This window comes from Saimiri boliviensis, chromosome 12 (genome assembly GCF_048565385.1).
Source record: "Saimiri boliviensis isolate mSaiBol1 chromosome 12, mSaiBol1.pri, whole genome shotgun sequence".
NCBI classification, from domain to species: Eukaryota; Metazoa; Chordata; class Mammalia; order Primates; family Cebidae; genus Saimiri; species Saimiri boliviensis.
In genome coordinates this window covers 75,822,363-75,844,565 of record NC_133460.1, presented here as the reverse complement: position 1 = coordinate 75,844,565, position 22,203 = coordinate 75,822,363, and the positions used below count along the sequence as shown (strand labels likewise).

The 22,203-nt window shown below is 40.3% G+C and overlaps 1 protein-coding gene across 10 annotated transcripts in view; it reads right to left on the bottom strand.

Moving 5' to 3' along the window:
* Positions 1 to 21,471, bottom strand: part of RPP30 (ribonuclease P/MRP subunit p30) — a 45,169-nt gene extending 23,698 nt beyond the window's left edge. For all 10 annotated transcript variants that reach the window (XR_012512887.1, XR_012512888.1, XR_012512889.1 and 7 more), the window contains exons 1-6: positions 21,376 to 21,471; positions 16,833 to 16,888; positions 15,855 to 15,911; positions 15,371 to 15,445; positions 12,381 to 12,452; positions 5,094 to 5,183 (exon numbers count right to left, since the gene is read on the bottom strand). Coding sequence is in view for 2 of the 10 variants with exons in the window: in XM_074382565.1 (XP_074238666.1) it covers positions 5,094 to 5,183; positions 12,381 to 12,452; positions 15,371 to 15,445; positions 15,855 to 15,911; positions 16,833 to 16,888; positions 21,376 to 21,457 (432 nt within the window). In the remaining 8 variants the exon portion in view is untranslated. The remainder of the gene's footprint in view (positions 1 to 5,093; positions 5,184 to 12,380; positions 12,453 to 15,370; positions 15,446 to 15,854; positions 15,912 to 16,832; positions 16,889 to 21,375) is intronic.
* Between the last annotated feature and the right edge of the window lie 732 nt (positions 21,472 to 22,203).

Below are 22,203 nucleotides of genomic sequence, written 5' to 3'. Positions count from 1 at the left end.
TGCATATGGAGATAATTAACATCTACCCCATCCCAAAGCTGCTGGACCACAGCAGGTATCAAACTGCTTATGTTATAAAACGCGAAATAATCTGAAGTCATTTGATTACCCAAAAAGAGGAATGGAATCTAATTTTTTAGAAACACATCTGTCATATGATAGAGTTGCAATGACAAGTTCTTAGACTCCAGAAGAGGTTTGTGGGAGATTTTACAGGAAATCACATAATTGAAATTATGGAGCCCGAAGCATGCAGTGAAGATGACAAAAGTTCGAAGAGAGCTACAAAGTACACAAATGGAGTGTTTGGTATGCTCTACAGCACCTTTGTTATCCCAACCTTCCAAGCTGATGACTCACATGGCATCTGGCCTATTGGTAAAAGATGAATGACTTACCTCTCTTAATACTGCTTTTCACCACAACCAAAGAAAAGGGCCTAAATCCTAACAAAATTAAGATCTGTGCTTAATTTAAAGTAATCCTGGCTGTGGCAGCTGGATCACTTGAGGTCAGGAGTTCAAAACCAGCCTGGTCAACATGGTAAAACCCTGTCTCTACTAAAAATACAAAAAAATTAGTCAGGCATGGTGGCAGATGTCTGTAATCCCAGTTACTTGGGAGGCTGAGACAGGAGAATCGCTAGGTTACAGAAAGCTGAGATGGCACCACTGCACTCCAGCCTGGGTGACAGAGTGAGACTCTGTCTCAAAAGAAAAAAAAAAGTAATCCTTATAAAGTAATTGTTTTAAAACCAATCTATAAACTTCTCAAGGCCAAAGACAAGTTTATCCTCAAAGCCAAGGGAACATGAAAGGACCAAGACTTAAGACTGAGCTATTACCCACACTTACTTACTACATGTTCTGTGCTCTCACAATGTACACATTTCCATACTTTATGTAGACAAACAGCTCCACAGCCAGATTGGATATTATGTGACAAATAATACATACATACCTACACCACAACTATTATTTACTCTGAACAACAAGCTGGACACCTGTATGTTTCCAACTTTTCTCTCTTTAATAAAACATGGGTGAATAAATTAACGGGGACTCTTCTGCTTCCTAACCAATTCACACTGCAGCCTACTTCTCTAATAGACAAAGACTAAAAATAATCTTGTACAGCCTTTCTTTCCATTCCATCATCTAGTTTTTATTAAACAACATATGTAAAATGTTCACACCAGATTTTTTTTTAAAGCAGACACTGTGTTAAACTGCATATCCCTCTCACTTGACAATTTTTTTACTTTCCAGAATTCTTAAACTGAAAAATGTGGGAATCAAGCCAAAAATGCTCATCAAACAAAAGTAGCTTTCCTGAACTTCCCAATGGAATCGGGGGTAGGATGCCCTGGTGTCACTGTCTCGAATGCCACTGTTCTCATGTTGCACCACTGCCCCACTTCTCTCACTGCATATACCTCCTGCTGAATGCAGACATCCTGCTAGTGACTATCAACAAGCAGAATTTGGCCGGCTCCCCTATGTTGTACCCTGATATGCTAAGCTCAACATGTTCTTATTCAATCAACAAACTAAGGAGGATTCATTATAGGCAAGATAGTGGAGTACTTAAAAAAGGACCATGACACAGCTGCTGTTCTCTAGAAGCTCACACTCTGGTTTAAACAATAATACAAGTTCATAAGAACACCAATTAAAAGCTCTCACCAAAGCAGCCACTGGGAATCTTACCATTGTTGTGAGACATGAGGAATTACGTGCTGTGCACTGCTGTCCATTCCTTGGATTTGGCCTCAGCATCACATGCTACTAGCTCCTCCCAACCAAGGTCACAGTATCGTAGGAGGGCTTATTCAGGCAAAGCTGTCTAGAAAATGACCTTCCTGTCGGGCGGGGTGGCTCAAGCCTGTAATCCCAGCACTTTGGGAGGCCGAGGCAGGTGGATCACGATGTCAAGAGATAGAGACCATCCAGGTCAACATGGTGAAACCCCGTCTCTACTAAAATACAAAAAATTAGCTGGGCATGGTGGCGCGTGCCTATAATCCCAGCTACTCAGGAGGCTGAGGCAGGAGAATTGCCTGAACCCAGGAGGCGGAGGTTGCGGTGAGCCGATATTGTGCCATTGCACTCCAGCCTGGGTAACAAGAGTGAAACTCCATCTCAAAAAAAAAAAATTAAAAAAAAAAAAAAAAGAAAGAAAGAAAATGACCTTCCTAGTTCATTAAGGTGAAGAAAAAGGTGAAAAAGTTCTAAGTTGCCGGGCGTGGTGGCTCAAGCCTGTAATCCCAGCACTTTGGGAGGCCGAGGCGGGTGGATCACGAGGTCGAGAGATCGAGACCATCCTGGTCAACATGGTGAAACCCCGTCTCTACTAAAAATACAAAAAACTAGCTGGGCGTGGTGGCGCGTGCCTGTAATCCCAGCTACTCAGGAGGCTGAGGCAGGAGAATTGCCTTAGCCCAGGAGGCGGAGGTTGCGGTGAGCCGAGATCGCGCCATTGCACTCCAGCCTGGGTAACAAGAGCGAAACTCCGTCTCAAAAAAAAAAAAAAAAAAAAAGTTCTAAGTTAACTAGCAATTTGCTGAGCGGGTACAGTGCCCAACTCTGGGGGTGCTACTTCCATAAAAACTGGATTGGTAGTTTGAGGCTGGTAAAAAGCTTAGGCAAACTTCTAAAGCAGAGATTGCTATCTCTGGAGAGAAACAATGTGAGGCCAAAAAGACTGTCATAAACTTGAGTACTGTATTAATTTGTGGCTTTTATCATAGGTACCTGGGGCACATCAGAGATCTTGACAGGCAATCAATCAGAACTTTTTAACCCTGTGTGACTAAAGAGCTGAATGACTTCTCGCAGTTTTTTATTTCCCCACCTTTGACAAATGAGCTGTTGCACAACATAGATTTCCAACTTGAAAATGTGGTGATTCAAGGTTTTTTCACTGTTTCCTCATTTATTTATAAGTACTAGCAACAACACAAGGAAACAATGATTTGAGCTTAGCCAATATTGTTATGTTCACTAGTATTGTCAATATTTACCTGATAAGAGCTTTTATATTTTTTCCTTGAAATATATTATTATATATTTTTAGTTTGAGCATATTTTTAGGGGTAGAATATAGGTTAACTTAAATTTTCCACATTGGGTGGGACAGGCATGGTGGCTCATGCCTGTAAGCTCAGCACTTTGGGAGTCTGAGGTGAAAGGACCGCTTGGGCCCAGGAGTTTGAGACCAGCCTGGGAAACATGGTGAGACCCCATCTCTACAAAACATAAAAATTAACTGGGTGTGGTAGCCCACCTGTAGTCCCAATTACTCAAGAGGCTGAGGTAGGAGGATCACTTGACCCCAGGAAGTTGAGGCTGCAAAGAGCTTTGGTCATGCCACTGCACTATAGCTTGGGCAACAGAGTGAGACCCTACCTCTAAAAATTTTTTTGCCACACTGAATTTTCACATACCAATTTTCTATTTTCTCATCTTATTGTCTCCCCCTAAGTCTCAAGCCAATTCCTTAGCAGCAAAGAGAATTAGAATTGAAAGTTATAATACTACAGAAGCAAACGAGTAGGGGAATTAGCCACCTTGAAAAACTTCTTAAAAAATTAATCTTCTGATTCTGATAGAATTGGATATGTAATTTGGGCTGTATTTGCTAAACTGTTTTTTCTCCTTATAGCAGTTTTTGAGAACAGGAGACTAAGTAGGGTTTTGGAAGCCACAATTCTAAAATAGCATCTCAACTCTTCCTAGGATCTGATTGGCAAAGCAAATAGTTAAGAGCTGTGCTGACCTTACGCTACTAAAATAGTTACTGGTGTGAAATAATATTACCTTATGATAGGAATGGAAGGAAATTAAGACTTAGAAGAAGGCATGACAGACGGAAGATGAAGGGTATGGGAAAACAAGAAAAAACTATGTAGAAGATGAGGAAAAATCTCTAGCAGTGGGAGAAACAAAAAAGTTTTCTGAATACATGGCCATCCTACTAGGTTAATATAAAGTAACTCTGGACTCTTTGTGAATAAGCATGTCTCAACACAGATTTTAATTTTGCATAGACCATGTCTATGGGATGCCATGCCCTGTTCCTTCTTGACTCCCTTTAGGTTGCTGGTGCCTCAAGGATCCTCTGCTTTTTATCTTTTCCCTTCCCCTTCTTTTTCGACTGCTCTGTTCCCTTAACAGTTGATGTTTAGGTTATAAGTACCCATGATTAGTAGCTATCCTCTTAAGAAATACCCTTCAGCCGGGCACGGTGGCTCAAGCCTGTAATCCCAGCACTTTGGGAGGCCGAGGCAGGTGGATCACGAGGTCAAGAGATCGAGACCATCCAGGTCAACATGGTGAAACCCCATCTCTACTAAAATACAAAAAATTAGCTGGGCATGGTGGCCCGTGCCTGTAATCCCAGCTACTCAGGAGGCTGAGGCAGGAGAATTGCCTGAACCCAGGAGGCGGAGGTTGCGGTGAGCCGAGATCGCGCCATTGCACTCCAGCCTGGGTAACAAGAGTGAAACTCCGTCTCAAAAAAAAAAAAAAAAAAGAAATACCCTTCATAAATTTTGTTTTCTATGGCCTTTTAAAAACATCTTAATAATTAACCAGATATTTTTAATTTTAAGCTTTCTTTCTCCCTTTGTTCAGCTTTCAAAACTAAAATTCTCTTTTTTTTTTTTTTTGAGACGGAGTTTCACTCTTGTTACCCAGGCTGGAGTGCAATGGCACGATCTCGGCTCACCGCAACCTCTGCCTCCTGGGTTCAGGCAATTCTCCTGCCTCAGCCTCCTAAGTAAGTGGGATTACAGGCACGCACCACCATGCCCAGCTAATTTTTTGTATTTTTAGTAGAGGCGGGGTTTCACCATGTTGACCAGGATGGTCTCGATCTCTTGACCTCGTGATCCACCCGCCTCGGCCTCCCAAAGTGCTGGGATTACAGGCTTGAGCCACTGCACCCAGCCTAAAATTCTCTTTTCTAAAACTACCTCCTATTCTCTAGCCTTAGTTTTTCCTTCTAGGAACACTGGTTTCTTCTGCTCCTTTTCCAATTTGCTAATGTAAGTTTCTAAGATTCAAATACAGAATGGAAAGTATAACACTTACCACATTAATAGGAGGTCTTTTGAAGTAAAATGGTAATTTCTCTGTTACAGTTATGCAGACTAAATCCACATCTAAATGTGTGCAAGCAATCTGTAAAGAAGAAAACAACAGGTAGCGTCAAAAGGAAAATTGCCACAAGTTAAGAATGGGAGATAGGGTCAAATCTGATATAAAGAAATGTAAGCAGGCCGGGCGCGGTGGCTCAAGACTGTAATCCCAGCACTTTGGGAGGCCGAGGCGGGTGGATCACGAGGTCGAGAGATCGAGACCATCCTGGTCAACGTGGTGAAACCCCGTCTCTAATAAAAATACAAAAAATTAGCTGGGCATGGTGGCGCGTGCCTGTAGTCCCAGCTACTCAGGAGGCTGAGGCAGGAGAATTGCTTGAACCCAGGAGGCGGAGGTTGCGGTGAGCCGAGATCGCGCCATTGCACTCCAGCCTGGGTAACAAGAGCGACACTCTGTCTCCAAAAAAAAAAAAAAAAAAAAAAAAGAAATGTAAGCATGGTTCACTCCATAGGTGTTTTGATGGATGTATGTTGAAATACAACTGACCTTTGACAAAGTCAACTGTTTAGCTACTCTTTCAGGTTTGGTTTAAATGGTTTAACTGTAATCCAGCAAAAGCGGAGTATGTCCATAGACTTTCTCAAAAGATAGGGCCTGGAGACTCTCTAACTCATATGGTCTTCTACATATGGATGGGTTGCTGAGTGAGGCTCAGTTACTGGAAGGTTACTTCAGACCATTCCAGAAAGTAGAAACTGACTATTCTAAAATCCAAGGAAAAAATAAGCCAAATGGAATATATGCATGGTCCATTTATTCCACAAACTATTTACTGAGCAAAGCTGTGCCAAGAATTGTCCCAGGGCTGTGGTTCCTATTAGTCTACTGAGTTGCTAAAGAAATATGAACACAGCACCTCATGATATTTGTTCAAATACTAATAGAAGGAATCTACATAAATAAAGCAGAGGCATTACAAATCAAATGATAAATGAATGCATTTTTTGACTTTTAAATTCCCTTTCCTTATTTTAATTTTTGCTATTACTTGATTAATACTCTACATTTTCTTCTAAAAGGTATTTGAAACTACTTATAAAAACCAGATACAAGATAAAATAAACAGATAAGAAAATTAGGATAAATGGAAAATCAGGGAAGAAAAATAAAGCTGAGAAAAGGTTACTAGTAGAGAGTGCAAGTCAGAAGACACTGCTAGAAGAAACATGCCTGGCTCTGATTTTGCCATTATTTGATTTATAGTGGTAAAAATATTTGGCTGTTATGTATTACATTAAAAATAAAGCTTACTGACAATGATAGTGTGTACAAGCTTGGCGGACAAACTCAAACTTCCAAGATGGCTATGCTGACAAACAACATCAGTAGCATGTACCAGGGGAAAGGGTAGAGTAAGGAAGAGTGGAGAAGAGGGAGTAATAATGACCTGTGGGATTGGTGCCAACCTTCAGCAATGACAGGAATATATCTTGCCCTTTTTCTTCAGAATCCCCACTTCAGTCACTGCCACTCCAACCCCAGAAATTTAGGATGCAAGAACAGATCAGAGGTTGGCTGGCTTTAAGACAGTCATAGTAACTTAGTAAGCCTGGGAAGCAATGTTGCTTTGGCAGAAATACTTGACTCATAAAGAATCTGCCCCATCCCAACTGCCACAGCTATCCAACTCATAAAAGAGTCATTGAAAATTTAATAAGAATGGATGAAGGAAAGCTCTGAATGATAGCTAAAACAAATTCAGCTCTGTTCACCATTTTTAAACTATCATACTGGCAGAGATTAAAAAGTTTGGTACCACCTTGCTGACATGAGAATGAATAAACAGGCACTCACAAGGTCTTTAAATCAGTATAAGGTATTGAAAAGCATTTTAGCAATGGCTACCAAAATTTAAATGCACACACCAGCAATTCTACTTATAGGTATGTAGTACGTGTAAGTGAAGCCTCCTATAGAGAAGTTTCTATAAGTGTAGAGACTCTAGAAATATATAGTTATATACCCTACAAAGGCTCAGGAGACATTAGTACAAGGACCGTCATTGCAATACCAATAATGAAAGACTAGACATGATTCAACATTCCTGAGTTTTACTTAAATAAGTTATGATCCCTTTATATAATGGAATATGCCAACTCATTAAAGGGAGTGCTGTACATCTCTAATGGATATTATGGAACAACCTCTAAGAAACTGTAAGGTGAAAGAAGCATGGTGTTAGGTAGGAAGGAAAGAGGGAATGAGAAAGGGGAGAACAAAGTCAAGAAAGATGAGGTAAATAATATTTCTAAAAAGATACACAAGAACTATTGCTAGTGGTTGCCTCTGGAAAAAAGGGAGAGCGAGTTTTAGGTGGAAGTAAGGTGTACTTTTCAATGTGTTTGTGCTGTTAAATTTATCATCATGAATGTAAATTATTTCTTCAGTTAAAAAAGCTGATTAATTCTTTAAAAGCCTGTTAAACATTCTCCCCAGAATAAAGCTAAATTAGGTTACTTTTTAGTTAGATATTGTTCCTTTCTTCCCTTCTCCTATATAAGAGTGGCCAATTAAACAATGGCTGTATGTTAGTTTAAGTACGTGCAAATACATACATTATAATAAACTTTAGTTACAAAGGACAGGTCCCCATGGCTCCCTCTGACACTTCAACCTTAGAATGCCCCAAACTGAATTAGTTTATTTAGTTTTCTATTAACCAAAATGTTCAATCGATACATTTAGATAACCACAAAATAAGAGTTAATGTTCACACTCCAGTGAAACACTTTCTATATAATTTTAAAAGACTAAATCATGCCCAATAGAGCCTTGAGATTAAGAATACTACAATGGTTTTCTCTAAAAACTGGTAGGTTACAGATGAATTCACATCAGTTATGCATACCAATTTTTTTTTTGTCCAGAGACTCCTATAACAATTTAAAGAAAATGTATTCCCATAAAAATGCAGAGATATGTACACAACTTTGCCTTTACGGCACAAAAGTAAAAGGACTGTAGGGGTTCATATTCTTCCCTGAATCCCTTTCAAAGATACCAGGTTGATAAACTGGGCAAGGGACAATCAGGCTTACCAAGGAAAAAGAGAAATATCCATAAACAGTGTTTCTCAACTTTAGTGTGTATAAAACTGTCCTAAAGAATGTAACAAAAATGAAGACAACCAGGCCCTACCTCCATGGAGTCATTAAGTATGGCCTAATGATCTGCATTTTAATAAATATTCCAGGTAATTCTGAAGCCAGTGGAGCCAGACCATACTCCAAGAAATACCAAGATACTCCCTTCCTCAAGATACTTTACAATAGTGTTTTGCAAAGGAAAGGCATGAATTTCAGGAGCAGGAAAAAAATAAAAATTTTATTTCTATTTACTTTTATTTTTTAAAAATAGAGACAGGATCTCACTATGTTGCCCAGGGTGGTCTTGAACTCCTGGCCTCAAGTGGTCATCCTGCCTTGGCCTCCTGAAGTGCTGGGATTACAGGCACAAGTCACTGCATCCAGCCTCCATTTACTTTTTAATTCACTATCTTAAGATCTGTTTTGTGTGAATGTATTTTTTATAAGGCACACCAGCATAATGAGAGATGCAGGTAATTCATAAGAAACATACATATATTGGGAAGCAGGCTCAAAAATTTTCTTAACTGATAGGATGTACAATCAAAGCAGTTTAGAGATCACTAGACTAAACAACCTGAATTCTCCTCATCCTGCTCAGCTGCTTTAAATCCTAAATGATAGTAATTGTTCCAGAAGCTCCTGAAGCTTCTGTGCAACTCTGTCATATTCCACAGCTGTCCTCAATTCTAAGGCACTCCAACCAATGGATTCCCTAAAATCTTTAATCTCTGCCTTATTTCCTGAAGTAGCTATGGGGAGAAAGTTTCTTTTTGTTTATTTATTTATTTTGGTTATACTTTAAGTTCTGGGGTACATGTGCAGATCATGCAGGATTGTTACATAGGTATACACATGCCACGGTGGTTTGCTGCATCCATCCCCCTGTCATCTACATTAGGTCTTTCTCCTAATATTAACCTTTCCCAATCCCCCCCACCCCCTGTCATCCCAGTGAGAGAGTTTCTATGAGACATCTTCCAGATACTCTTGAGTAGAAAATATAAGAGTATGTTATGTCCCATGGAAATGATGCTATTTAAGGTGGTTAGATTTTACACTACTATTGACATAAATGTGTGTGTGTGTGTGTGTGTATGCTTGATAACTTCATATTGGAAACCTAACTTAGTTTTAGAATCCTATGCCTATAGAGATACCTGTTAGAATTCTAGATAATCAACTTACAAACAAACAAAATCATTTACAGAATGTAACTTAAGACACAAACTGCTTGCATTTGACCTGATCCCAAACCATGATATACTTATAAAAGCTTTAAAAGAAAGATGTCTTTTAAAATTGATTTTCTATAGAAAAGAGGAGAATTCTCATTTCAATTTAATCTTAAGGAACGGGTAATATTTGGATAGAGAAGAGGAAGATATCCCAATTTTTAAAACTGCGTTTTCACATAACTTTGTGAGTATATGTGTAAAATCAGTACTTTGTGCTTTCTTCCATCTTCCAAAATATTTTTGACAGGTCCATCCACTATCATCAAGCATGTGTTCAGTAAATTCAGACTTGAAGAGTCTGAGTCTGACAAAAAAACAGTAAGATAAACAAATAAAACTACTATATAAAATTACAATATATTCTAAAACCCAAAGTCCTACCTTTAGAACATACTCGCTGGGAGATTTAGAGCAAATCACTCAGCCTGAGTCTCAGTTTTCTCCACTATAAATTGGCTATAGTAACAAATATCTGTTCTAATTATCCTACAGGATTGTTGTGAAAGTTAAAGGAAATAAATATTTCTGAAAGGTTTTACAAATGTATACCTTCCTTGTTTTGCCTCCCTAATCATCAGAAAAGGGTTCTAGAAATGTTAAGTTGTATGATCTTCAAAATTAATCCAGAAATAAAATGTACAACAAAATACTTGATACATCACCAACTTTTATTCTAAATCACAACTGAGTTGCTATTATTTATTAAGTAAACTAAGTTGCTGTTGGTTGTTTAACAAACTTGGAAATGCCATGGTCTTCCTTATATTGAACACTAGTGATTTCAGCACTGAATTATACTTTCTTACAGGGCATGAAAAAACAGAGATACCCAGAATTGACCCCAAATCTACTGGACCAGAATCTCCAGTGGTCGGGGCTGAATATGCCTGATTTTAAAAGTTCTACAGGTATCTTTTATGACTAAAAATCACTGATTTTTACTTACCCCTTTAACTAAAACAAAATTCTTGAGAAAATCTATAATGGCATCAAAAAAAACTTTTTTTTTTTTTTTTTTTGAGAGAGTCTTGCTCTGTTGTCCAGGCTGGAATGCAGTGGTGCAACCTCAGCTCACTGCAACCTCTGCCTCCTGGGTTCAACCAGTTCTTGTGCCTCAGTCTCCCAAGTAGCTAAGATTACAGGTGAGTGCCACTATGTCCAGCTAATTTTTGTATTTTTATTAGAGATGGGGTTGCACCATATTGGCCAGGCTGGTCTTGAACTCCTGACCTCAAGTGATCCACCCGCCTCGACCTCCCAAAGTGCTAGGATTACAGGCATGAGCCATCGCGCCTGGCCTGTAATTGCATTTTTTAAAGGAAATAACCAAAAAAAAGGAGTAGGCATCCATAAATATTTTATGCTTTCTCTCTGTTAATATAAATAATTAAGAATTGATAGTATGCCTTGAAAACTACTGATGTTTACCACAACATTAGCATCCTTAGTCAGTAGCTCCATCTATTGGATACATCTAAAATTGCAGAAAGAAAAACATGTTTCTGCAATTTTAGAACAAATTTTGCTTAAAACAAAAACAAAAAAAACCTGATGTAACATTAAAACCTCAAAGACCAGGCTAATATGACGGTAGTCAGTTATCTTAATTGACTGTTTACAGTCAGTTACAGATTGAATTCCTTGCTCTACTCTTTCCCTCTTAATAGGGCACTTGACTAGTCTTTTAAAAAAAAAATCAGAGTAGGGGCCGGGCGCAGTAGCTCAAGCCTGTAATCCCAGCACTTTGGGAGGCCGAGGTGGGTGGATCACAAGGTCAAGAGATCGAGACCATCCTGGTCAACATGGTGAAAACCCGTCTCTACTAAAAATACAAAAAAGTAGCTGGGCATGGTGGCATATGCCTGTAATCCCAGCTACTCAGGAGGCTGAGGCAGGAGAATTGCCTGAGCCCAGGAGGCGGAGGTTGCGGTGAGCCGAGATGGCGCCATTGCACTCCAGCCTGGGTAACAAGAGCGAAACTCCGTCTCAAAAAAAAAAAAAAAATCAGAGTAGTTATCTTTGGTGGTTATACTTTCGGCAGATGGACAATTTAGTGAACCTAGAAAAAGGCAACTTTCAGAAGTTTCTAAAAGAAGCTATGCCTCATTTTATACTTTTGGCAGATGGACACTAGTGAAACTACATAAAAGCAACTTTCAGAACTTTCTAAAACTAGCTATAACTTATTTTATACAGTAAAATGCATTACAGTTGATTTTTTTCTCACTGTAATCACTTAAAATGCCCAGGTTGTTGTTCCAAGTTGACAAAACAAGCATATATGTTAAGCTCCTTTCCCTTCTGCAAAGGCAATAAAATGGCAATTTTAAAGTACAAAAGAAATTCAATTCATAAAGGCTCTCAAGATAAGAAGAGGGATTATACCAGCAAATGGCTGATTTTGAAGAATGTCTGAAAGACTAAAGGCTGAGACAATCATGCTTGCATATGGGCTATACCTCAGAGCATGCAAAGGAGGAAGCTGAAACAGAGGTGGAAACTTTTATGCTACAGTAGAACCTTGCCCCTTTCTTCCCTCCCAAGGAGCAGCAAATGTTAAGAAGGGTAGGAACTGCAGTGATTTTAGAGTAAGAAAGAGATAGACCAACACTTACCTAAGAGAAGTTTTGAATGAAAGAAGAGAGATAAAGAAACAGAAGAAAACTTAACAGGCTCTTTCAAACTGATCCCATCAAATGTTAGCAGGATGAACAAAACAAAACAGAAAACCAAATGCCTTTTATATATACCCTTATGAGGTTCTAGAAACTCCAACTATAAATAACAAATCCTAAAAGTTTCCAGATAAGGCAAAATAGGTCATATACAAAGTCAGAACATTGGACTTCTTATATAACACAAACACTACTTTATTTTACTTATCTATTACTCACATGAAAAAGTTTTTCTGTCTTTGGAAAAACTGCAACAACATCATAGAGCCGGACCCTTGAAGAAGTTGCTCTCTAAGAATACAAAAAGAATGTTATCATGTGATAACAAAAACCCATACACATGAAATTCTGTCTAGTGACTGACTCACACCTATATTTCAATCATGGAACACTTCTAATATGCTATTGACATTTCGGCTTTACTTTGGATGTTGGCAGAAAAGACCTAAGCACATGAGAATTTAGATACAAATATCTATCTCACCAATCATTTTCCTCCTTCCTTCCTACATTTATTATACTTTAACCATGTACCAAACATTGTGTTTGAGATGTAAAAATCAAATTAGGCCAGGCATGATAGCTCATGCCTGTAGATCCAGCACTTTGGGAGGCCAAGATGGGAGGAGTGCTTGAGCCCAGGAGTTTGAGACTAGCCTGGGAAACACTGTGAGACCTCATCTCTACAAAAAAATTTAAAAATTAGCTGGGTGTGGTGGTAACACTTATGTCCCAGATACTTGGGGAGAAGGAGGGGAGCAAGGCAGAAGGGTCACTTGAACCCCATAGGTCAAGGCTGCAGTGAGCCGCATTCATGCCACTCCACTCAAGCCTGGAGAACAAAGTGAGACCCTGTTTGAAAACAAGAAAAAGAAGAAGAAGAAAGAAAATCTCAAACCTAAATTGTGTGAGTTTGTATATGAAGAGACTGGAAAAAATATATATTTATACACAAACATAAAATCTCTGAATTATGGGATAAAGTGTGGTACTACTTTGCTTGTGGGCATCTTCTAAAATTTCACAATCTCTTATTCTGTAACAAGAAAAGGAGGGTAGAAGAGAAGCAGCAGGTGCTGTGCTTGAGCAGGTAAGAGGGCCTGCCAGGCAGACCTGTGCTGAAACAGGGCAGGTTCCCGGTCTTAGAAATAACCAGGATCTGGGATTTGCTCTCCTTCACCTGGCCACTCCCACTTGTGAAGGACACAAAAAGGAACCATCTGGACGTTCATGATACCAAGAGTTAATTAAAGTCTTTACAACCTATCAAAAGTCAGCTCCATTTACATCTACCTGGGCCTAAAGAAACTGAATGCTGCCTTGCAGGTGTGTAAGACACCAAAAATCAGCTTTTCACAATTTATTTAGCAATAGTAACTATTATAAAGGGGGTCTTTCCTTAATTATTTCTATTCTGTGAAGGAGATGTCCATCCCAGCTAAAGATAAAACAGTTCACCTTCTCAGGGAATCTCACTTTCTCTCTCCCCTGATATTAGGCATACCCAAACCTCTCTCATTCAAGAAACAAAATCTCTTTATACAGCAGATTCTTATCTACTAACACCCACTGCCTTCCATTCTCCTATGGAGTCAAATTTCTTAAGCAAAGTCAGCAGCACAGTCTGCATTTTCTTGCATCTCTATCATATCCATGGAAATGGTTTTTGCTAAGGCAGCCAATGACTGTCCCATCAATAAATCTGACAGACTTTTTTTTTTGGCCTTTCTGCTTGACTACACAGGTGTATTAACTCTGCTGACCTTTCATTCCTCTTTTTCTGTTTTCCCTTTACTTGCTGTCCTTCTACTTCTAGGGTAGTCCCTCCTCAGTCTCCAATCCGAGATCATCCTCTTTCCCACCGCTACATAGTTAAGTTTCTTAGCACTCTGTACTAAACCTCTTCTTCCCACAATGCACTTTGGCCAGGGAGTCTCATCCATTCCCATGATTTCAATTATTCATTGCAGGTGACCACTTCCAAAGAAACATCTTTAATTGGGATCACTCTTCTGAAGGCCACATCTGTTTGTTTGTTTGTTTGAAACGAAGTCTGGCTCTGTTGCCCAGGCTGGAGTGCAGTGGTATGATCTCACTGCAACCTCTGCCTCTCTAGCTCAAGTGATTCTCCTGCCTCAGACTCCCGAGTAGCTGAGATTACAGATGCCCACCACCACACCCTGCTAATTTTTGAATTTTCAGTAGAGATGGGGTTTTACCACATTCATCAGGCCAGTCTTGAATTTCTGACCTTAAGTGACTACCTGCCTAGGCCTCCCAAAATGTTGGGATTACGGGCATGATCCACCATGCACATCTGTTTTAACAGGCTGTTTTGAAACTCTCACAGTAACTCATCATGATTCCCCCAAACCTGCTTGTTTGTATGGCCCATCTCAGGAAATGATACCATTATCTACCTACCTGGCTGCTCAGGCCACCTAAGGAGTGAGTAATCATTATCCAATTAACCAACAAATCCCATCAATTCTCCCTCCTGGAGCCTCTTAAGTCCCCTCCTTCACTCCTTCTAATTCATACTCTGTAATTCAAACCTCACAATTTTAATCCCATTGTTAAAACATTCAGGGGCTTCCAACTGCTATTGGAATCCTCACCCAGGCTTATGTCCCTAACCTCATCCCATGTAACCGGCTTGCTAAACTTAGCCCTATTGGTTTTGTTTCACTTCCCAGAAAATACCTTGGCTTCAATATGCATAATCCATTCTATCTGGGAACACTCGCTCCCTGCTTGTCACCTATATAACATTTACTGACTCTTCCGTCTCCCAGCATCAATATCAACTTACTCAGGTTACATACTCCCAGAGTACCATTTGTAATTATTATTTGTTCAGTGCTTATCTTGCCATTTAAACTTTAAGCTTTATAAGTTCAAGGATTGAGCTCACATTATTCATGGCAATAACCCCCAGCACCTATCTTAAGTCTGAGGCATGTGAGTTTAACGAATAACAGTTGCCAAGGGATTCTTTAATTGTGGTATCATTACACATGTGCCACGAGTAAGTAGACTAGACATGTTACACTGTGTGAATTCTGAGGACAAGGAGAGTAGGCAGGTGTCATGGTTTGGGGGGGGTGAGGGAAAATGTAAAAATGGGGTAAGAAAAAATGCAACATTGTTCAATATTAATCAGTACAACTTACAAAGCTAAAAGGAGAGAGGAAACATAATTAACTTACCAAAACATTGCAGTGAGATGGATCTGAGACAATAATTGTCAATCTAGTTAAAATTTTAATTGGTCTTGATTTTCCCTATTTAAAAAAAAAAACATGCTGTCAAAGAAGCACAAAAGATAACTGATTTTCCTTTTTACCCATAGAAATTATTCATTAAAAGGTACTGGCTATAAGGGATAGTGAAGATAAATAAAACCCAGCCCTTGTTCTCTAGGAATTTACAATACAGCCACAGAAAGAGATGTATGTATCTTAAACTATATAATAAGATAATTTAAAAGTCATAGGACTTCAGGAAAGAAGATCATCAAAGTAGTACTGAATTAATGGTAAAAGAATGTTTCTGGAAGAGCTGAGCCTTGAGGAAAATGTAAGACTGGTAGGCAGAGTAAGGTACAACTCCAGTTAGAGAATAGCACACATAATTAGGTATCTTTTAACTGAATAAATAGATATTATGCTTCTTAAACAACAAAACACCTACCTGTACAATCGGCAAAGTTGTGAAGAGTTCAGAAACAGCTACTGGTTTTTCAATTTCCTAAAACAAACGATAAATAGTCACTACAGATTGTATACATCAATAGCACAGGCATAATGGAAAAATTACAAGGGAAATCTCAGAAAAAAAAATGCATTTTTTTTAAAAAGCTAGGTGATTTCTGGTTTTCAAAAAGACTTCTAAAAATTATTTTTAAAAAGAAAGTTAAATAGAGAAGCAACTGCAAACATCAGTGAATAGGAAGAATGAAAACTAATTTTTTAGACTGAAATAATCTATAGGATACAGTTGTTGGCCTAAAGAGAAATACACACTTACTAGCAATGTTTAAGAGAGAAACTAGTTAATAAGTCCATGACAATAAAATAAAAAAGACTAAATATTTTTACTACAGTCCAGCCAACAATGCACTTTTTTTTTTTTTGAGACGGAGTTTCACTCTTGTTACCCAGGCTGGAGTGCAATGGCGCGATCTCGGCTCACCGCAACCTCCGCCTCCTGGGTTCACGCAATTCTCCTGCCTCAACCTCCTGAGTAGCTGGGATTACAGACACGCGCCACCATGCCCAGCTAATTTTTTATATTTTTTAGTAGAGACGGGGTTTCACCATGTTGACCTGGATGGTCTCGATCTCTTGACCTCGTGATCCACCCGCCTCGGCCTCCCAAAGTGCTGGGATTACAGGCTTGAGCCACCGCGCCCGGCCCAATGCACTTTTTAAACAGTGAAAGTAACTTAATTTCAAATCAACTTTAAGAATCCTGAATACTATGTCATTGTACCTCACAAATATCTTGATTGTATAAATATGCATCAGCTCAACTGTTAACATATAAAATAGGAAAGTAATAGTATATAAAGGAGTGCATTTAAGAAATATTCTAATCTGTAGCTCCCAAATTACCAATATAAACAGATTACAAATATTTACGAACATAACTTCAGAAATATCATTTTACCTGTTTCTTTTCCTTAAAGTCAATGACGTGATTGACAGCAACAACTGAATAGCCAACTGAAAAGAAAAATTGAATACTTTTGTTAAAGTAACAACCTCTCCCTCCTGTACACACAGGTCCATCCTGACTCCAGAAGGCCATTTGAGGAATGGTTAGGAATATAAACTCTAGCATCAGCTTGCCTGATTTAAAGTCTAGGCACTACCACTTACAAGTCACTTGACGTGAAGTTTCAGGTTCTTCAACTATCAAATGGTGTTAATAACAGCACTTACTTCATACACTTGTCATGAGATTTAAATGAAATAATACACATGAGGTGTTTGAGAACAGTGTCTGGCACATAGGTCTTTGTTTAACCATTACAAATTATTATTAACATGATATTAAAAACCCTTAACTTTGTGCTTCTTTTCAGCTATCATTCTCTTTCATGTCCCTGTATTCATTTTCATCCCATCAAGTTCTTACTTTACCACTGTCACTTTTTTTTTTTTTTTCTTTTGAGACGGAGTTTCGCTCTTGTTACCCAGGCTGGAGTGCAATGGCGCGATCTCGGCTCACCGCAACCTCCGCCTCCTGGGTTCAGGCAATTCTCCTGCCTCAGCCTCCTGAGTAGCTGGGATTATAGGCACGCGCCACCATGCCCAGCTAATTTTTTGTATTTTTAGTAGAGACGGGGTTTCACCATGTTGACCAGATGGTCTCGATCTATCGACCTTGTGATCCACCCGCCTCGGCCTCCCAAAGTGCTGGGATTACAGGCTTGAGCCACCGCGCCCGGACTACCACTGTCACTTTTTTTCTTGTTCATTTCTTCTGCTTTTTACCCTTCTACTTCTGTCAGAGACTCCTTCCTAAGGAGAAATGGAGTGATGACTCCCTCATACCACTGCCCACTTCCCATTTTGAGTGCATACCATCGACAGACTGAGAACTCTTTGAGGAGGTCAAAGACTTGCTTTATTATCCTTGTGAATAACACCCCCCCATGGCACCAAGGAAGGAGAACCGTGCAGACCTCAGGCACAATTACTGCCTGAAGTATAAGTGCCTCACTGCTTACTATATATAGCTTATATATATAGTCATACTTAGTTCCATATAATCTTTCTATATAATCATATAACATGTAGTTGGAGCTGTACTAACACATTTGGTGCTGATTTATATAATCCTTCTATATAACCATATAGTAGTTTGTAGTAGGAGGAATGCCTAGAGCAGTCACAGAACAGAAGCAGCACATGGGAAAACAACCAGACCAGGACAGAAACCAAAAACCCAGGCAGTGGTGTCCCTGCCAGAAAGGGTACGCAGAGTATGGCAAACTTGGAGCAAGAGTCTCTCCTCCTGATAAAGGAGTTGTAGTACCTTGCAAGCATCCAGTTTCTGTGGAAAGTAGGCCTCAGGCCTGAGATTCCGAAAATAACCGAGGGAGAAGCATCCCTCTGGTGTGACCAGTGACGGCGCCTGTACACCTTGTCATTCTTTTCTCACTTCTGTGCTAGCTTAAACCATACTCCCCTAAATATCTTAAGAGAAGAGCACAAGTCTGTCAGCTCCCACTGCACTGGCTTACAGCATCTTTCTATTAGAAACCCTTTGAAGTCTCTAGCCCCCAGATAAGAAGTGTTGCGCAGGACACCTGTTGCACACAGCCCACCTCCTTGCCTCGGTGACCTAATGGGGGTGGACCCCTTTTCTGTACACGACCCTCTACTACTGCACACGGCATGGCCCCCTACTGGGCAAGGCTCACCTCTCTGCTCAGGTGACATAATGGGGTGGCCCCCTCACTTGTAACTCATGTGATTATTTTACCCTATCGCTAAGCCTATAGATGATGACCTCACTTACAACCCTTACCCCTGCTTGTGCCTGATAAATACAGACACTTCTGGGCATTCGGGGCCTCGCCTGTCTCTGCTCATAGGTGGTGTGACCCCCCAAGTCCAGCTGCTCTTCTCTAGTTCTTCAGTGTCCTGTCTCTTTACTTCTTGGATCCTGTACCTCAGCACAGCATAACGGACACCCCACGACCCTGTGGGGCCAACAGCCCTACAATCCTCATCAGTTAGTACTGTTCTGGACATTTGGGCTACCAAAAAAAATCTAAATCATGACTCCAATCTTTAAGTTTTTAAAAATACCAATGCGGATGAAAGGACAGTAATATTAAAATACATATTAATGCCAAACTTACAACAGTTTGTCCAACTTCCTTCTTCCCTACCTCCCTCAAATATTTACTGAGCATCCATTACTTGACAAGCCCTAAACTGGTGTTGCGTATGCAGGATAAATAATACAATCCTGGTCCACAAGTTGGAGAACTAAGGCAAACAGTCAATTAAGCAAGTCATTACATATAAATACATGGTTTTTTTTAATAAGTAAAGATTCTATGGAAGCATATAGCACAATGAAACCTGGTGCAGGAGTCACAAAAGGCTCCCTGGAGTAAGTTACCGTTAAAAACAAAAAAATCAGAAGTTTGCCTGTATTTTGGGCTTCACCTTGCACCCAGTTAGTCAAATCAACCAGCCACACCTCTTCCCCATTCTTCTTTACCACACTCCCAAATCTGCTCTCAACTTCCTTGTTATACCCCATTTGGGGTATCTTTTTGGCTACTAAACAATATCCCTACCGTTCTACAGAAATGTCAACTAGATTCTGTTTCTCTATAAAACTTTTTCCAGGCTGGGCGCGGTGGCTCACGCCTATAATCCCAGCACTTTGGGAGGCCGAGGCGGGTGGATCACGAGGTCAAGAGATCGAGACCATCCTGGTCAACATGGTGAAACCCCGTCTCTACTAAAAAATACAAAAAATTAGCTGGGCATGGAGGTGCGTGCCTGTAATCCCAGCTACTCAGGAGGTTGAGGCAGGAGAATTGCTTGAACCCAGGAGGCGGAGGTTGCGGTGAGCCGAGATCGCGCCATTGCACTCCAGCCTGGGTAACAAGAGCGAAACTCCGTCTCAAAAAACAAAAACAAAAACAAAAACAAACAACTTTTTCCTAGACTACTCCTCATCTGGCAGTTTAGGGGAACTTCCCCCAGTTAAGCATTAGTGTATTTTAATTTACACAGTATATTTCTGAAGCTTATCACTGGTTTCTTATATCACATCAGAAACTAAGAACTAGGGCTCTGTCTTCCCTATTCTTTGAAAATGTCTACTATTTATTTCCAGACTCATCAAATAGCAGTCCTTTGTCTTTGACTTGTAAGCTGAGGTGGCTTTGTCACATGTCATGAATTTCACTTAATTTCTAAATAAAAAAAACACTAACAATGTACATATATTACCACGCTTCTTTCAAGTGTATTTTAAATTGGGGGAAAGTCTCTAAAGAAATCAGTGTAACTTTTCTTTTTTATATCGATTTTTCTAAGGTGTTCAGTTTATTCCACAAGCATTAACTGAGTAACTGGCACACACTAGTGCCTGCCGAGTAAATGTGTTACGCAGAGTAAATAAAAGAATAAGACATGGCAATTACCTTCAGAAGCTCATGATTTATTAAAAAATGGGATGGCATCAGGAAAAGCCTCATTGAGGAGGTTATAATTGCAAGTAGCTACACACAGGAAAATTTATTTTACAGGATCAAAGAACATTAATGCTAAAAGGCCCATATCATCATGTCTACTTTCCTCTTCCTACTGATGAACAAAGTACCCCAGAGATAATGTTCATTTAGTGGAAGCAGTAGAAAGGGAAAGTCATTTCGCTACAATACTTCATAAAGAGGACAAGAAAAAATGGTGTGATTCATTTTGCCAAAAGTAGTTTTCATTTCTAGCACCATCTCTGAAGAGTATCAGTAACCAGACCTCACAATGAGCTGAGAACTGTCTCTGAGATGTTACTGCACGAACCTCTTGATTCTGTTAATCTGTCTAGCCCCCACACCTTACAGTCCAATAAGAACCCATGACTAACTCCAATAGTGAAAACAGGTTCTCATCTCTCAAGGCTTTCGCTTCCCTTAGATTTGGGCCATGCTGTCCTCCTCCACCACCCCCACTCCTCGGTGGATGTCCTCTGCCCCCAATACCCTCTCTCTGTCTAGATAATATTGTTCCAACACTTCCACATCTTCCCCCTTGGGGCCTCCTAGGCGCTTCCTGTCCAGGCCCCAAATTCCAGCATTTGTTTAGATACTGTCGTGAGAGTTTGGAAGGGCTGATGGAACTTAGAAGCTTAGAAGATTGTACACTTGGAGTCCAGCTCCGGCTTCCGTCATCTATCAAGTGTAGGCCCCTACGCAAATCCCTCGCTCTCGTTGGGCCTCAGTTCCCTCACTGCATGAAAGGAGCAGAACCAAGTAACAACCCCTAGAACCTTCGAGTTTCCCGCGCCAGCTATCGGACCAACACCTCGGCTATCATCAGCCTCCGGGGACATCCCAGAGACTCCAGGAGACCTGACCGAGACCCATCAGGAAATAGTTCCTCCCGAGCGTGGCCTGATGGTCTGGGTGGCATGAGACTTGGCAGGCGCTGCTGCCCGCGAAGCCAGGGCAACTCACGGTGAGCGGCTGTCTCCACAAGTCCGCGCAGAGCCTTCATGTCAGAACCCACTCGCAGGTCCAAATCTGCAAACACCGCCATGCTGAAGTCCCATGACCGCCTGGGCGCGCCAATCTGCGCAGCCGCTGGGCCCGCCCTTCAGGCATGCTGGGAGCTGTAGTTAACCTGCGCAGTCCGTCTCTACCAGCAGCTGACTATCTAAGGATTCGGAGAAACTTACCGGCTTTGCCTTCAAATACCACCAGAATTTGTGTGTTGAAATCAACAGCTACATTTCAATCCCTCTTTGTCGTCTTCTGAATGACAATGTTTGGTTCCCCCTGGAGGGGTTCCAATTCCCCACTATTCAAAACTCCTTAAAATAGTGTAGAAATGAATTCATTCAAAATGCACGCACACGGTATTTAGCGTCTGCTCATGAATCAGACTTCTGCTAAAGGGTGAAAATGCTATTTAAAGAGTCCTAAAGAATACGTTTACATTTCCTTTCCCTAAAGTCCATTCAGCTGTTTAAAATGAACTTAACGGGAAGACGGCGTTTGTGCCTGACTGACTCTAGGACTTCAAAAGAGAACTACCCCAAGACTAGGGTCTTTTTACCCAATCAGAACTGTTGACGTCAAAGCCGGCTATTGTGTTACAGTCAGCACCTTCAACCGCTAGATGGCAGGACTTGCTCTAGGACGAGAGCTTAGAGCCACCACTGATTCAGCCAAAGACTCGTTTGAAAAGGGAGGTGAAAGATTGAGATGTTTTACACGTTTCCAGCTGAGAAATGTACAAGGTGACACATATCCCACATATCTGATATTTCCACTTTTTTCCGA